The sequence below is a fragment of the Charadrius vociferus genome, unplaced genomic scaffold (genome assembly GCF_000708025.1).
Source record: "Charadrius vociferus isolate BGI_N301 unplaced genomic scaffold, ASM70802v2 scaffold198, whole genome shotgun sequence".
NCBI classification, from domain to species: domain Eukaryota; kingdom Metazoa; phylum Chordata; class Aves; order Charadriiformes; family Charadriidae; genus Charadrius; species Charadrius vociferus.
This window is the reverse complement of record NW_009649951.1, coordinates 2,593,289-2,611,515: the sequence shown is the minus strand read 5'-3', so window position 1 is coordinate 2,611,515 and position 18,227 is coordinate 2,593,289. Positions and strand designations below refer to the sequence as shown.

The window sequence follows — 18,227 nt, the reverse complement described above, 5'->3', positions numbered from 1 at the left end:
TCTTTCAAACACAATTAGAAGGGACTACTGTGCTCATTTCCCCTCTTTTGAGCAACAAGTCGTTCCTTGAACACTCCCCCATTTCCTTCCCTCACAGCCTCCAAGACCAAAGTTCCAATAACTGAGCTACAGAGGTGAACAGCAGCTTATCTGGTCCCTTTGGCTGAGGTCCTTTCACTCTGTTTCAGCATGAAGGACAGATAATATCTCTGCCTGATTGAGTTCCAGAAGGTAAGAGAGGAAGAGGAATGACAAATTTATAAATCAAAGAAAAACTGCAATTAGATTTCAAACTCTGTTAATACTAAACTGTCCCTCAGTACATAATTTTTGGGTGAGAGAACAACTTAAAATACATTTTATTAACCTGAATTTTGAATTTCAGAACCCCTGCAGCCTTTCAGGACCATAGAAAAGGCAGAACAAATTCTGTTCCACAAACAGTGATGCAGAGTACTGGTCCCTGATAAGATGCAGATGATGCTGTTGTCACAAACTCTGGACTCTGAGTCCACTAACCAGTATGAAGTCTACACTAACCAATACTGCCTACAGTAATCAATATTGAAAGCTTAAAATATCTAGTGCTTTTGCTTCTTGAAGATATTTTCAGAGATGCTTGTTGTTTAATGTCTCTGACTTCAAGTATAGAATGAGTAAGTTATTACTGTAGGCTCTTTCAGACACACACGTGCAATTTGCTTTTGAGATGGTCAAACGAGATGCAAGCTGACTAAAGCATATGCACTACAGTCTAACTTCACCTTTTTTTTTTAAATTCACAGGGACTTGTGCTAATTTGCTTAAACTTTTGAATGCAAGAGATTTCATCACATACTTTCCACTGCTTAAATAGCTACACATACAAGTACCACAAGATTGATTTTTCTGTCATCTGAATACGTTGTGTTCTCACAACATTATTAAGAGATTCAGGAAGTTAAAACAATTTAATAAAAATCAAGCAGCAATGAAAATATCTTAGCTGACTGTGGTTAATAAATACCATTCCCTGATAAAACCAACTCCAGGGCATAGCAGTTACACATTTTCAACAAACTGAGTGCTTCCATTTCAAATTTACAGATGGCAAGTACACCCAATCAAAACATTTAGAAAGATAAATAATTTGCTGCCTTGCTCCTCCTCCTTTCATCCCATGATTCCTATGTTAATTCTTAAAAGCCATGAAGTCACAAAAAAAAGCCCCTGTTCAAGCAAAAATACTTGGTTTTAAAAGGGCTATTGGAACTTCACAGTACACAGCACTTTCCAACTGAAGGTAATTTGCATAGACCAATATGTGCAGCTCACAATACCTGACACACAAAAGCACAAAAGTCTACCTTGTTGGTCAATAAGTCAGTGTTTTTAGTTGATGAGCTTTGATCTTCCCTGTAGGAATCTTCTTTTGTACTTCATCTTTAATGTAGGGCTCTACCTACCTAGCAATCAATGCTTTAAACACCTCTTTTGTCTTTAAGGGAAAAACAACAGAGAACACACACAGCTGAAAACTGTATGCCACTTATTGCTTTAAGGGCTCCCAATACCCTGCAAGTGCCAATTCTTTATAATTCATTGCAGAAAATATTTAAAGATGCCTTTGGTAGAAAACTTACATCAGGATAAAGAATCATCCAGCCACAGTACTTTTCTGCAGCAACCAACGTTCTACCAAGTAAGTCTTGGTCCAGACTGCACATGCAGGTAACATAGTTACTACAAAGCCTATCAGTGGACAAACAAAATCTTTAAACTTAGGAGAGAACTAGCAGTTTAGTAAGAGAAGCACATTTACAAGATACTAGTCTTAAAGACTTGAGACTTCTCAGCAACAGGTGTTGCTCAACAGACACTTGAGTCACTCAACGGGGAAACTAAAACTACCTGTAGCATTTAGGTCTAGATAGCAAGGGGCTGCCATAACACCACTGTGATCTTCCACGATGTTATTCTCTCTACCTAGCACAACATCTGGTGACTTTCCCAGCTCCAGTAGATTCTCCATCGCAAATTCACTAATTCTCAAAATCTGCTCTTAAGCCAAAAAGATGAGAAGATAGACAAATTAAAAGGTTAGGGAAAATGTACACATTTCCTAAAGTAAAGTTAGCCTTGTTTTCACGCTTACATAAATCTTGCCCTATCTGCTGTTCAAACAACAGTCTCAAGTTAGGCATACAGTTTCAGTGGCATTCGCTGGTTCAGCCTTTTCTGTGAAACAGATGTTTAACATTTTGTTAATCCAGTACGTAGAATTCACAGCCTAACTGGGAAGTTCCATCCCTCAAAAATGAAATTGCTCAGAGCACCAGTGCTTGTTGAGACTAATAGCAATAGACAAAAAGCCGTACTTCAAGTTCTTTTTTAAGTCGCTCCTCTCGTTCAGCGCTGTATGCAAGCTCATTGGCCTGGCGCCTCAACAGCTCAGTACAGCCATTGTGTTCCACCTCCACATCTTTCATTTTCTTGCGTATATTTTGCAGTGCATTATTCTGCTCCTAGAAAAAACAAAGCATTAAGATACACTTTTATTAAGATAAAGTATTAGAGTAAAGAGTTCAAAAGAGGAATACTTTGTGAATGGAGATTCCCTTAGAACAGGTTATTAAAATCTAACACGTTAGCACATGTCAACAGAACCATTTACCCAACAGCAGACATGTTCACTAGCCACCACGAGGTAAAAGGTGTTGGTTCAAAAACCACTATGAACATGATCTTCTGCAGTAATACTAAAATCAGAGCCAATTCCCCCCAGGAAATTTGAGTCTCTAAAACACGGCTGCTCTTCCAATCTCTTCTCTCTCCCAGCTCAATGGCAATGATAGAGAGGGAAACAGTTAAGTGCATTTTATGAAATGACACATAGGAGCAGAAGTTTTATTTTGTTGTGGTTTTAATTGTTAGAACTTTAAATCAAATCAGACATTTTTAGAAATAGTTACTCCCACAGACTATATCGTTATTTCTGCTATTCTGAGAAAGACTTTCTTCTGTCTAGAAACTGAATTACTTAAAAAAAATTATCTACATGAACTATGAAGTTCTCATCAGAATAAAATAACCAGGCTGTTCCCCACTTCAATTTCTGCATTCAGAAGTTGAACCAAGCTACAAGGTGGGATAATTACTAACACCGCTGGACTCAGCGGCTCTGTGGAGTCACTGCTACAAAATCCACATTCACACCACACCAGGCTCGGGGAAAGTAGCCAAATAATGAACCCCCAGTAGTCTAGCTCATACTTAAGCTGGAGATCCCAGAAGTTTCAAAAAGAATAGCTTTGGTCTAGTGGACAGGAATAAGATTTTCCATAACTAGCATCAGAAACAATCTATAAATCCAGTGATTTAGTTGGAGGACCTTTGGAGACCAAATTTGTTAAAATTACTTTCTGTGCAAAACACAGAAAGATTACAGTAAGTCCTCCTGTTCATTTACTCCTATTCAATATCACAGGAAGAGACATTTTGTGGACATGAACCAGGTGGTCTGCAAATTCTGCTATTACTCTTACATTACATAATCTTGTTCCTAGAAAATACTAATCACATGGCATCTGCAGAGCGGGGAGGAAGAGGAGGAGTAGGAGAAAATGAATTATTCATTTAGAATGATTCTTCGGAAGATTGAAATCTGACAGAACCATGTTTATACATGAAGATCAAGAAATATGAGTCTTTTCCAAAGTTTAGAAAACGATTTCTAGAAGTTCCTCCAGATTGAAGGTAGAAAGCTTTGGCCACTCAAACATGATAATAAGGGAATCATGACTCTTCTACAGTGCTAACTGTTATCAATTAGTAACTGAAAAAATTAAGCTTATTTCCTCTCTTCTTTCATGCGCAGGCACTATGGCATGATTTTTTTGGCATGCTCTGAAAAGATAAGGAATACCATGTGAAACACATGAAGAAAAAAATGGGAACCTCAGTAAATGAAAATATTGCAAAAATAGTATACCTGCATATGGACTAAGATTAAGGCAATCCTCTAACTCCGCCTGTAATTTCAAGCCAATGCACAGGCTTCTTCCTGTCAGTGTGCTAAAAAAAATTTTTAACCATTTTTATAGAAATCTACTACTCCCACTCTCTCTATACTGGAAAGCTACAGACATTTATCTGGAAGATATACCTGAAGAGGTATTAACAAAAGTGTGCTGGGAAAAGTACGCGTGAAATAAGTACTACATAGTTTGCTGGAAAACACTGCATCAAGACTTAAAAATATTTTATGCTGGAAATACAGTTAATGTTCATCAGACTAAAATTTACACAAATACATCAAGCTTATTATACAAGACACCATGAGTTGCAGGATTTCAGAATCTTAAAGAAGTCTCCAAACTTCTCAAACTTGGTATGAAACTGTGCAAGTCTATCCCAGCAGTCACCTTAGAAGGTTCAAATTGAAACAAAAAACCACCACAAAACAACACTCAAACATGTATACCTGGATGTCACATACACACTTGCTTTATGTATCTGCTTGAAAAACACAGCTAATTTTTTTTTTAAAGTGTGTATAAACAACACGATTTCACAAGTAGTTTAAGGAAAAACTGAGTCCTTCTGTGAAGAGTATTATCCGCTGACTAACCACAAGGTGATGCTATTGCACTTACTATTGAACTCCAACATCTTTTAAGAAGTGGATGGCGTGCTAAGCACACCCAATGGAGCACACGACAAGCCTGTTAGAAAGCAGAGATTACTTTCCTTCCATATCTTAGAGACGCATTTCAGGAGGTTAAGCTGACTTCACTTCCATGCCTAACTCAGCATTTTCATAGCCAAGTTGAGAATTACAGTTCACGAAGTGCAGCTTTTCCAACCAGGACTTAGATACATGCTTAGAATCTCATTTCTATATACATATTAAGACCAAAATTAAATCCACTTTATCTAGCTTTCATTTCTTAACTCAGAATAATTATAAAAGTATTTAAAACAGGCCTGAAAATATACAATGCAAAAGACTGGAACACATTTGAAGTCATAATTTATAAACCCAGATCCTTCTGACATTTATCTGCCAAGTTTAAATCAATTAAGCTTTCAAGCAACAACTAGGGCAGTCGAGTCCATATTTAACATTTATTTATGTATTTTTTATTTGCTGGAAAAGTCCATATTTAACATTCATGTACGTATTTTTAATTTGCTGGAATTTCATAACTGTACGTAAAACCTATAACTAGAGCGATGGGCAGAGAAACAACTACAAAAGCGAAGTGACAAAATAGAACGTTTTTGCTATTAAAAGCAGGTTAGGACTTGACACCTAGTAGTAAACTACGTTTACCTTAGGAGTGAACAGTTTTATAGCTTTAGTACATTTACCAACTAAACACCTGCCTCTGCAGATCACCTCTACTTCCAAATATACATCCATTGCCAGAGAACACAATGTCCCAAGCAATCCATGGCTCCTTTTGATCTGAGATCAAGCATCACTTGAGAAAGTATAACTCTCCATCATTGCTTTTTAGATAGTATTAAACCCACTGAATGGGGGTATAGAACAGAAGACAAGTCCATTCCAAAGTATTCTCAACCTAACTCAGCCTACTGTTAGCCAGAATTCAGAGCCAAAGCTCCACGCTTAGCCTGCTTTACCTGGCAACTTAAAAAAGAAAACTGTATCGAAAAATAGATTTCTTCATAGCCTATTCCTAATCCTACTTTTTTTAAGCATCAACTTTGAATGACAACTGAATCATGATTCTGTTGGTTTGAGAAGGACCTCAGTGGTGTCACCTGTCAATCAACTCACGTTTTTTTCTGAAACCCTCTCTTTCCTTGCCTTTTTTGTTGTTTGATTTTGTTTGTTTGTTTAATTATTCCTGCAAAGCACTGTTTAACATATCCACAAAATTACTAGGGAGAGGAGGGAATTTTCTTTTTGTCCTTCATTCAGAGAAAATCCAGTCAGTGGGACCCTTCTCCACCATCCGGGCTCCTGGTCATTAAGATAAAAACAAAGCGCAACTCCTTTTGCAGCCCATGCACAAAACCACTACGTACCCACACACTACCTGATTTCTACTGCAGGTCTTATCATTGTGCCTGTCTTCCCAGATCTTGCGTTCAAGCAAACAGCTGAAGAGTCAGTACACAGTACTTCTGGAATACATGTAATTAAGGGTGAACACGATTTTCATGTTCACAGGCCATTAGATGTCAAAGTGGGGGAGGTAAGAGGGAAATGGAGTCAGAAGCTCGGTGTTGGGTGTCCCTGATTTTATTAACTCAGCTTTGCATGACAGTGCAAATGGGCCTCATTACCACTGTGCAACGGGAACTTGGTTTAGGCATTTACCATGACAATCAGCCACAAAACATTCCATTAAAGTAAGAAAGACCGTGAGGCAGTACGTGTAACTTTACAAAGCTATATTCTTCAGACATATGCTGCAGTATTTAGCTATTTGGGGGATTTTTTTCCCTAAACCAGAAAAACCCAAACTCACCACAGACTTTGCACCAAAAAAGTTCCAGCCATGATCTCATGCAACTTCCCAACTATTAATACATCATACCTGCAAAACACTTTCCAGTTTGGTTCTTTCCTTAAGAAGCAACTCATATTCACTGTTGCAAGTTCTGCGGATATCATCCTTCTCACTTGCAAGTCTTTGCTGTTGTTCTTTCCACTTCTGCTGAGCAATATGAAATGTTTTCTCAGTCTCTGCCGCTTTCTGCTGAAGTTTTTCATTCAATACTATTGTTTACAGAAAAACAGAAAGAAAGAAGACAACTAGCACTGTAAATCACGTTCAGAACAAAATGTATAATGATTGTGTGTATTGGGATACCCTGTGGAACACTGGAACATTAACACTTCCAACACTGAAGAGTACCACCTTTACTACAGAGAAAGAATCTAATTTTGTGTTCATATAGCAACTTCCACACAAGGACATAGGAATGCTTTAGAGATTTTTATAAATTAAAATAGGTAAAAACCTCCCCTTCCACATACTACTGTCACAACATACATGTTCCATTACCTATAAAAAGAGAAACAAGGATGACTAGAAGACGAGAAGAAAAGAAACAGGACATGAACGCTGAAAAGGTTGAAACCTTTGAAAAGATGAAAGAAAGAAACAGTATGATGAAAACTTCTGGAAAAAAGTTGTTGGAAATAGTGCAAATAAATGAACAAGAATCGACTCTTTCTTTTCTTTTTTTCTCAATGAAATGGAAAAGGAAGAACTGCTGTATATAGTGGTAACCAGGATGTGGAGACAGCCACCACAATTACAATGCTGTACAAGGACAGCAGTGAAAGAGGGAACAACAGAAGGTGAGGGGCAAAAGGAATTACAGTTGATAGACTTAGCAGGTTGGTTTTAATTCAAACATGAGACAGCAAGAGTTTTGTTAATCCTTATGAGTTTACAAAAGCAAATGGATACGAGATGGGAAAGATAGGGGAGATCCATGAAAAAAACCCCAACCTATAATTAGAGAATTTAATTAAGTCACTGCTGGTCACTTGTCTTCCTGACTTGGAACTGCCTTAGCCTTTGTTCCATGTTTAATTTTTTGAAACTTACCTTGCAGTTCCACAAGTTTGTTCTTTGCATCACTTAACTCCTCTTCTGCAGCATACATTTTCAGACGAGCATCTTTTCTGGCAATTGCCAATTCATACTCCAGACTTTGTCGAACAGCCTCTCCTTTCTCAATTTCTGACCGTAATCTGACTATCTGGCTTTCATAGCTGGACAGCTAGAAAATAAATTTGGTTCAGAAAACTAGCAACAATGCTCCTTTGAAAAAACGTTACAGAATATTTTTAAGACATTTTGAATTGCATTTACAGCTGCCTTCTTACTCCACTTGAATTTGTATAGTCTTGCAAATGCACATTTATGCAGATTTTAAGTACTTTTACTGTTTTTTTATGCAAACTGCTCCTCTTCCTAGATGAATTTCATGTACCTTAAACATATCCCTCCATTTTTCCAAAAATACACTATCTTAAGAAAATAAAAGTCATAATTCTGTCATCTTCCTAAACCTCAAAGGACAAACTGCAGCAACAGAAACATTATATGCCACAGGCAATTTTCTGGTAACTTTCCTTAAATTTAACACTTAGAAAAACAGTCATGTTGCAATGCTAGACTATCAAATATCTAACAACTCACAAGTATATGTATGAACATAAAATTCAGTCCAATAATGTTCAGTAGTCAAACAGAATGCTATTAAATTTAACAGACAACAAATTAAGAATGGAGAATGCTTCAAAAAGCGATCTCATCCAGATGAAGAAACATAGTCTAGTCATTGCTGCCAAAAACTGGGTCCAGAAAATCAAGTTCAAGATACTTCATTACAAGAGGTGGAAAGTAAAATACGTATTTCTTCAGAACATCTACAATGTAGCCTCTTGACTTCAATAATATCGCATGTAGGTGACTTCAGCTCTTCCATTATCTGTAACTGTACAATAAATGGATAGGATAAAAAAACCCAGTCTCTCAAGTAGTTTATCTACTTAAAATGCAACCTGACTTTGTGATGCAAACCACAACAGCAAAATGGTACAAAAGATCCTTGTACACCCCTAGCTTTCAAATTCTCAATGTAAAAGGTGGTTTGTTCAGTTTTTTTTTTTAAATCCAGGTAATTCCAGGGATCCATTTCATAGAATCGCCTCACAGTTGATGGGGCAACAGGAAAATAACGAATTAAGTGCAGCACAAGAGCAAGTCACCGTGGAAGAAGCAAGAATCTCTTTAATTTGTGTACACATCCCCATAATAAATGGATATGGAACAGCAAACTTGGTTTATTGGCTAGATTTAAGCCAGAACAGATGAATGAGCACCCACATAAACTGCCCCTAGCAAACTGCTAAGAGCAGAATTGTTACCTATAGTAGTAATAATACTTCTGCATCAGCACAGTTTAAACCAGGATATCAGCTCCCAGATAGCAAGTGTGGGAAGCGTTCCTAATAGCAACAAATCCAAAGCTGATTACAACTACTGTTGTACTCAGGGCCCACCTTTTCTTATGTATACTAGTGCGAAAGCTGATATTCACACTAAAGCAAAGATTAATTACTTTCTTTCTACTATATATTTCAATACTAGCTTGCTACAACAGCATCAGGGAAAACCTTTGTAATGGAGGTAGATTATCTGCTTGTGAATGAAGTTCTCATTAACAAGTATGAAATTATTGATGAACACATCACCACATTTGTACATTATACATTGTTACAGTTGTTGAAAACTGCAAATTTGCACATTGCAAGACAGCTAAAGGAAATCCCAGCTGGATCTGGTGTATACACACACAAGAATACCGTACTATGAGTTGCAAATTTCTGCAGAATAAAAACAATACTCTAATACCTTGCAAAAAAATATAAATAAGAACTAAATAAGATCTTTTTATGAGGCTAGATTCAAGCTGTGGCTTTTATTTATTTGTGTCACCAGGAAATTTTATCTAACACACTACTGCTAGTGGCAGTGACTCCTTTCCCTGCAGAAAATACCCACTCTCCTTGGTGCAACTTCAACTACTAACAGTGCCAGCAGAGGTGCTAAGAGTTCCTATGAACAGGTATGGTAAGTCTGTACAGTGCCACCTTCCCTGTTATTTATCAGTCAATGACCACGCTTTTGATACACCACGGAAAAGTATTATTTTAATGAAACAAGATTCCTCCTACTCCAAAAGTAAACTAAAACAAACAAAAAAGTCCTTACTTCTTGATTGTGTTTAATGGTTAAGTCTAATTTTTCTTTTTTAGCTTGACAGAGTTTCCTTCTCAGATCTTCAGCAGTGTCCAACTCTGATTCATTGCTATTTCGTAGTAACTGTGACTCACACTTGGCATTATGTAAGCTGAAAAATATGAATGTTTTCAAAATACATGAGTATTCCCTTTAAGTTGTAACACTCCCTTATTTCAGTGATCAGATTATGAGCCCAAAGTTCAAAACATTCATTAAAGTAAAATTATGCTACACAGTTGTTATCATACTATTGCTCTTTGAAAAAAAGGGGTTATATAGAATTGCTTATTGTGCAAGATATGAGAGATGTAGCAGCAGGAACTTAAAACAGATATCCACTTGGGATTTCTCAAAGCTGATTTAAGCATAACATGTTTTTTACTATTCTTCTTTTTTACAATTCATTCAATAAACTTTTAGGATGCTTAAAAAACTTCCAATCACTTAAATTAAAATGACTGGCAAGTTTTCGTTTGTCTCCTGTAGTAAGGCTCCTTTTGTTAACACGGATTACCATCCCAAAACCACCTCTATCATAAAACAAATGCCCATACACGAAACAAAAATCACTTTTCCACATTTTTTCATCAAAGATATATACATTTAAACTATACCCAAGCAATCAATCACAAACAATACACAATTAAAGTTCTAGCTTTCTAAAATATCCAATATCTTCATTGCCACTACTACTTCAGTTGAAAGAAAACTTACTCAGCAGTTTAAGGGCTCAGCTCTTAAACACCACAAGCAATATTAAAATACCAAATCAAGCTATTATATGTAGAGTGAAAAATTAGTATAAAAACACCTATTCAATTGAAACAAAACAATTTAATAATCTTATGTGCAATTATAGTAATGTCAAACTGAAAACTTTTAAATTATTTCAGGAGTTAAAAATCAGTTTTCACATTATTTTATGTATGTCAGTTTTCACATTATTTTACATATGTAAGAATGGCTGCCATAATTAGTTGCTCCACACAAAAGCACAAGTTGTCAGGACCACTAAATATGAAATATACCGTAAGAAGAAACATGATTAAATTAACCACAAAGTTGGCTTCATTTCACACAGAACTGAAAATACTAAAATAGCTTATCTTTGTCTACATGAAGTTTTAAGTATTAATGACAGAAATGAAAGTCTGCTTGGACTAAGAATCATAGAATCATAGAATAGTTTGAGTTGTAAGTGACATTTAACAGTCATCTAGTCTAAACCCTCTGCAATGAGCAGGGACATCTTCAACTAGATCAGGTTACTCAGAGCCCTGTCCAGTAATGTTTCCAGGCATGGGGCATCTACCACCTCCCCAAGCAACCTGGGCCACTGTTTCACCACCCTCTTCGGAAAAATTTCTTCCACATAGCTAGACAAAATCTTCACTCTTCTAAATTAAAAACATTATCCCTTGTCCCATCACAACATTCCCTGCCAAAAAGTCTGTCCCCATCTTTCTTATAAGCCCCCTTTAACAACTGAAAGGACACAATAAGCTCTCCCCAGAGCCTTCTCTTCTCCAGGCTGAAAAACACCAAATCTCTCTATCTCAGCCTGTCCTCACAGGACAGGAGCTCCAGCCCTCTGATCATTTTTGCGGCCCTCCTCTGGACTCACTCCAACAGGTCCATGACCTTCTTATGTTGAGGATTCCAGAGCTGGACACGCTACGACACATGGGGTCTCTCCAGAGCTGAGTAGTAAGGAAGGATCACCTCCATCGACCTGCTGGCCACGCTTCTTTTGATGCAGCCCAGGACAATGTTGGCTTTCTGGGCTGCGAGCGCACGTTCTCGGCTCATGTCCAGCTTTTCATCCACCGGTAACCCCCAAGTCCTTCTTGGCAGGGTTGCTCTCTATCCCTTCATCCACCACCCTGTAGCGATACCAGCACTTGCCCCAACCCAGCTGCAGGACCCTGCACTTGGTCTTGTGGAACCTCATAAGGTTCACATGGGTCCCAATTCTCAAGCTGGACCACGTCCCTCTGGATGGCATCCTGTCCCTCAGCTGTGTCAACCGCACCACTCAGCTTGGTGTCGGCTACAAAGCTGCTGAGGATGCACTCGATCCCACTGCCTATGTCATTGCTGAAGAGATTGAACAGTATTGGTCCCTGTATGGACCTGGGAGGGACACCATTTGTCACTGATCTCCATCCGGACATTGACCCGTTGACCATGACCCCTCTACATGCGACCATCCAGACAATTCCTCATCCGCCAAACAGGCTACCCACCCATCCAATCCGTATTCTGCAATTTAGACAGAAGGATGGTGTGGGGGACCGTGTTAAAAGCCTCACAGGAGTCCAAGTAGACAAAATCCATTGCTCTTCCCTTGTCCACTGATGTAGTTGCTCCATCATAGAAGGCCACTAGGTTCATCAGGCAGGACTTGCCCTTGGTGACGCCACGTTGGCTGTCTCAAATCACCTCCCTGCCCTCCACGGGCCTTAGCATAGCTTCTAGGAGGATCTGTTCCATGATCTTCCCAGGCACAGAGGTGAGAGCTGATGGGTCGGTAGTCCCCAGGGTCCTCCTTTCTACCCTTTTTAAAAATGGGTGCAATGTTTCCCTTTTTCCAGACATCAGGGACTTCACCTGGCTGCCATGACTTTACAAATATCACGGAGACTGGCTTGGCAACTGCTTCAGCCAGTTCCCTCCGGATTCTGCAATACATCTCATCAGGTCCCATAGGCTTCTGTATGTTCAGGTTCCTCAGGTGGTCTCAAACCTGATCTCCTCTTACAGTGGGAGGGACTTTGCCCACTCAGTCCCTGCCTTGGGGTCCATCCGCGCAAGAGCTGTAGGAAGAGAGGTTGACAGTGAAGACTGAGGCAAAAAAGTTGTTGAGTACCTCAGCCTTCTCCTCGTCCTTTGTTACCAGTTTGCCAACTGTGTTCACGGGGGCGATACACTTTCTTTGACCTTCTTTCCTGGCTGTCATACCGGGAGAGGCCCTTCTTGTTATTCTTTGCATCCCTTGTCAAATTCAGCTCCAGCTACGCCTTGACCTTCCTGACCCCATCCCTACACAACTGGGCAGTGGCCCTATAGTCCTCCTGGGATACTGACCCTGCTCCCACTGCCCATGCGTTTCCTTCTTGCCCTTTACTTTCACCAGCAGGTCCTGACTCAGCCATGCTGGTCTCTTGCCTTCCTCTCCTCATTTCATGCACCTGGGGAGTCAAGAGCTCATCCAATCTTGACATCACCTACGAGCACACTTGCGTTGGTGACCAACAGGTCCAGTATCTCATCCCCTCTGGTAGGGCCGTCTATTATCTGGCTTAAGAAGTTATCCTCAGTGCATTCCAGAAGCCTCCTGGATTGCCTACAGCTCACTGTGCTACTTTCCAGCAGATGCTGGGGTGGCTGGAGTCCCCCATGAGGACAAGAGCCTGTGAATGCAATGCCTCCTCTAGCTGGAGCAAGAAGGCTTTGTCAATAGGCTCTCTTGATCGGGCAGGCCTCTAGTATTCACCAACCATAAGGTTTTCTTTATTGCCTCAGTCTCTAATTCTTATCCATAGTCTTTCAGACTGCTCATGGCTATTCTTCAGAGACAGCTCTTCATATTCTATTCATTTCTTGATGTAGAGGGCAACCCCTCTGCCCCTCCTTGCTCACCCATCTGAACAGCCTGTAGTCATTGGTAGCCACGCTCTAGTCATGGGATTCATTCCACCAGGTTTCAGTCCTGGCAACCAGCTGATAAACTTTTTTTTTTTTCTAAATAAACAAAATCACTTTACCCCTCGGTTCGTGTACAGGCACCACTAACGTTTTCCATGACTTAGAACTCTACCTGATGATACATGTTTTCCCACTTACGTTGACTAGCAAAAAAGACACAAATGTCATCAACAAGGGGAACAGTAATTTAGATTAAGTGCTGTGTTTAAAGGCATTAGTAAAAACAAAGGATGAAATTTCAGTTTTTTAGCTATCGTCTATAAATATTTTATAATTTATTAAATACTAAGTCTATTTCCATTTAACTACAAGACGGACTTCATCCATGAGATCAGACTAATTGTATGCCATCGGTAATTGTTCCACAGGGTGCAATGTACTTAACACATTTTATATACTTAATAAATGTAGGAGATAAGGATCATTAAAACCTGCATGTAATGCAAGAAAACCACAGGCACATTATTAGCTTTCAGTGTTTACTATGGGAGCGATACCCAAAGGAACCAACATGACTCAAAGGGTAAAATATCAGCACCAAGGCACGTAAAATCACATATTGTTATTTCACGCAACTCTTCGCTACTGCAATAAGAAGATATGGAAAACAGGAAATAAGAAGGATCTGAACAGCTAGAGCATCTGTAAACAGTATGAAAGCTTGTTTGTTGACATCATATAATAGGTTTGAGAGACCTTTTCCATGGCTGGGGAAAGAGAGATGAAAGAAAAGCAAATCATCTTACTCGGACATGATGCAAGACACATAAATCTGAACTAAAGATAGCTAAAGGCCACAGAGCACCAAAGCTAGCAAAGCACATGTTAGGGAGAAAAGCAGAACTCAAATTGAAAACTGGGGAAGACTAGGGCAAAGAAATAAGCCTTATGGAAAGGGTAGCCACTTTGTTAGTTTGCGGGCAGCCAGGAGGTCGTTTTGCCTCTTTAAATCTGGTGATAATTAACACTTCCTGCATGGAGAGCACACTGAATGCAAGCAAGTGAACGACTACTTTTTGTGAAGTAAATAAAAAAACACCTTTAAATCTTTAAGTAAACTAGATCAGTGTGAAAACTGTTCCTTCGAACTCCTCTACTAATTATCCAGGAAAAAAAGAGTACAGTAGAGGTATCTACACAATAAAACTTAGTCGGAGGAAAATTTAACTATGTGATTAACTGTTCTGCTTAACAGGACCAGTGGGAGGAAAAAAAAAAAACAACCAGAAACAAGTTACAAAACATCTCAAGTAAGAGCAAATTAGGGACATTATAGAAATGAAAAATGTGCATAAAAACATTAAGACACAACAGGACAACAGTAACTACTGGGAAAAAGAAGTATTAAACACCTTTTTAAAATAGAATTTTCTGCACAGCTTCTAAACTCACAATGCCATGGCTGAAAAATTAAAGATATAAAGCAGAAAACCCTATTTTTCTTCTTAGTATAGAATCAAATTGAATCAGTTACTTTAAAAAAAAACAAACACAGAGGGAATATTACTATGTTAAACACTTCATTATTTTATTTGTCTACTTAAACATTTTCAAATAAAATTGAGATTGGCCTTAAGAATTCTTATTTCTGTGACATTTTCTTTAATCATCACAGCATTCCCAGCACATGCAATACTTTATGAAAGCTTCATAATACCTACTGTGGGAGATTCTTCCTTCCACGTTCATATTACAAGTAGAAGTGCTACAAGCATAAGGCTCTCGGAAGCTTAAATCAAAGACAAAACCACACAAAACCCCTGGGAAGTTTCACAGCATGTATGATTTGCAGTCTAACAAGAATTCACTGAATGTTTCGTACTTCCATTTTCATATATTAGTAGTTCATCAATCATTGGTTTTGAACTAAAATACACATTTTACCAAATACAGCTTTTATCTAAGACACCATTTTTAGCAGCACTATAAGGTTCTTCCATAAACATATAAGCAGGTGAAATAGCTTTTGAGTTCCACATTACAGAATATCTTTTTGTAACTCAAAAACTTTTAATTCACAGTCACTTCACAAGCCAGCTAGTTACAGTGAACACAGAATATTGCAGAAAAACTGTTTTTCACTAGCTTTTCTTCCACAACTGGCAGAAAATGTTGAGTAATTTTGTAACAGAGAGAAATTCATTTATTACCTAGCAGTGGAATTTTGCAGAACTTCCCCAGCTGAAGGAGTAGTCTGCAGTCTGATTTCCTGACCAAAGTTCACATTCGTGGGATTTTGCTGTTCCTATATAATTGGCAGTTTTGTAAAATCAAACTTTAAATTGCGACAAATAGCTCTCACAGCTAAGATAAACAGAATGAATTAAATCTTACTTTAATTGTGCCAAAGTATAAAACACATATCAGGTTATAAAAAATAAGAGCCGTGTGCAAGACTTAAAGCCAACCTCTGACATTTCAGCTACTGCAGAAAACCATTCTGTATTTCCAGGTCACCGTTTCTTACTGCAAACAGAACCCCCCCCTATCTCTAAGTCACATCTCCTACGGTCATGTAAGAATTCTTGCACATCAGATGGCCAGTACGCATGCCTTCGAGTAAATCTTTTCATCTAATGACTATATTGACATGGCACAGCTTGCATGTATGACACCATATCTGGTTCTTCTTCAGTCCAAAGTACCTAATTTCAGGGATCTAGAAAATAAACAACAAAACAATGAACCATATTACTGGACTTAAAAATACACAAATGGAGCTCACCATTTAGCTTCTTTGACAGCATAACTGACTGGAGAGGACAAATTCATGATGTCGAATATGCAGCTTTTTAAGTCTATAAACTCCGGAGAATAAACATCATCTTCGAATTTTACTTGACAAGCTTCAAAGATTACTCTTTTCCATGTCAGAAAAACATTAAAAACCTGTAACAGAGACCTGCTTTAGTTTATGTGGCAACATAATAAAAGAATAGTTTGTTAACAATCATGAACAGTTACCAAACAATGTTACTACTATGTCATGTAAACAATTACCACCAACAGTAATCTGACATAAGTTTTAATCAAAGAATTGTGCTGCTAGTCCTCTAAGATTGAATATTGTAGACAAAAAAAAAAAAAAAAAAAAAGTACTTTGTAGAATATTCACAGCCAGGGTTTTGAGAATACAAAAAGTTGTGTTTGCATAGATTGTTACTCTACATTATCTATTTTCCTACAAGGATCACAAACTCCTTTTCTCTTCAAAATAATTCTAAGGGAGATAAATGCATGTACTATCATTTTTTTTAAGTATGACAATATCCAAGGCTTGCTGCCTAATAGCAGCCTTTAACATAGCACATCTTCTGTTTCAGAAACTTGGAATTTTTTATTTGAAAATATTTTTATTGTATCAGATATATCAGCAATATTTAGGGGTACAAGGGAGGAATATTAAATTGAACTATATCTCAGCTCACCTTTACAAGAAACTCACTAATTCACTGTTACTGATAAAAAGAAATCAATACAGATAATATATTTATAACGTAGACCTTCAAAAAGCCAAGATTTACTTCACGCTGAACAGTAAACTCATTTATGTTCTTTCCATTAATTAAGGCAAGGTAACGCAAAGAATAAGCTCTATTCAACAGTCAAGATTAATGGGCCACGGAAGTTTGCTTTTGAACTCCACAGCTGATGGACATTCATACTAAACTCCAAAACAAGAAACTAGCCTGGACTCCATCTCTACCATCTCTGGCTTGCATGTCTGCCACATGTCCCACGTTTGCCACAATCTCCTTCTGCTGGAATGAACACAGAAGTACTTGGTGTAATATATTAACTACAAACTCATTGTGTTCACTCTAATAGCTAATAATTGGCACTAGAAATATGGAAAAGAAAAAAATGCATTTCTGCTTCAAACTATAATTTTAAAAAAAAATGCAGCAAGAATAAAGCTATTATTTCTAAATTTATTTTTTTGTTGTCACAGAAAAGCATACCAAATGGTTCCCAGGGTTATCATACTGCTTTATATTCAAACACGCAGTTATTCCAAAGTACCTTCAAAATCAAGTGGAGTAATATGGGAAGAAAAGTACAATCAAGGTTTACAGTCTGCTTCAGTTTATTAATAAAGACTATCTAGATGTATCATTCGTGATTTTTAAGATCTACCCATCAGAATTCACCTTGGTACATGTGTTCATAAGCCCCAAAACACGTAACTACCATACAGCTGTCACTCCCACTCCTAGGGAAAGCGACACAGCTTTCTTTCCATCTCAACCGAGAAAATAGCTGGAGACCTTATTTTCAAAGTAGAGACAAGCCTGCGGTACAATTGCTAGGCATGTGTTAAGGCCCTTTAAATTATTCGTAACTTGCAAACTAAAAACTCCAACTTTGCATGAGGGAAGAACAATCCTGACAGAGTATTTGTAATATTGTACTCAACATATCAGGGTATGGGAAACTATACTACTATCAATTGTGTCCAATTTTCACAATAAGGTGTAGCTCTGAGCACTGAGAAACTAGTTTTTCATACCAACCTTTTAAGCTTTATTGCAACCTACATCAAAATGTCATACTGAACAGTAGAAAAAAAAAAACAAAACAGGTGTAACTAAAAGACTTGCTCAGAAATCTTTTTTCACCTCAAGAATAAAACTCATAAAGTCTACCGAACAACAAAGAGCTGCAGTGAAAAAAAAAACACCAAACAGTCTGAAAATATAATCAAAATGTACTCGTCACATCCACATCATTCTGCACTTT

General features: G+C 38.0%; 1 protein-coding gene across 1 annotated transcript in view; it reads right to left on the bottom strand.

Annotated features, from left to right (window-relative positions):
* CCDC171 (coiled-coil domain containing 171) overlaps positions 1-16,259 on the bottom strand; it is a 163,198-nt gene extending 146,939 nt beyond the window's left edge. Inside the window, exons 1-5 of the mRNA XM_009891512.1 lie at positions 16,213-16,259; positions 9,750-9,888; positions 7,575-7,749; positions 6,552-6,733; positions 2,358-2,504 (exon numbers count right to left, since the gene is read on the bottom strand). Of these exons, the coding sequence (XP_009889814.1) occupies positions 2,358-2,504; positions 6,552-6,733; positions 7,575-7,749; positions 9,750-9,888; positions 16,213-16,259 (690 nt within the window). The remainder of the gene's footprint in view (positions 1-2,357; positions 2,505-6,551; positions 6,734-7,574; positions 7,750-9,749; positions 9,889-16,212) is intronic.
* Between the last annotated feature and the right edge of the window lie 1,968 nt (positions 16,260-18,227).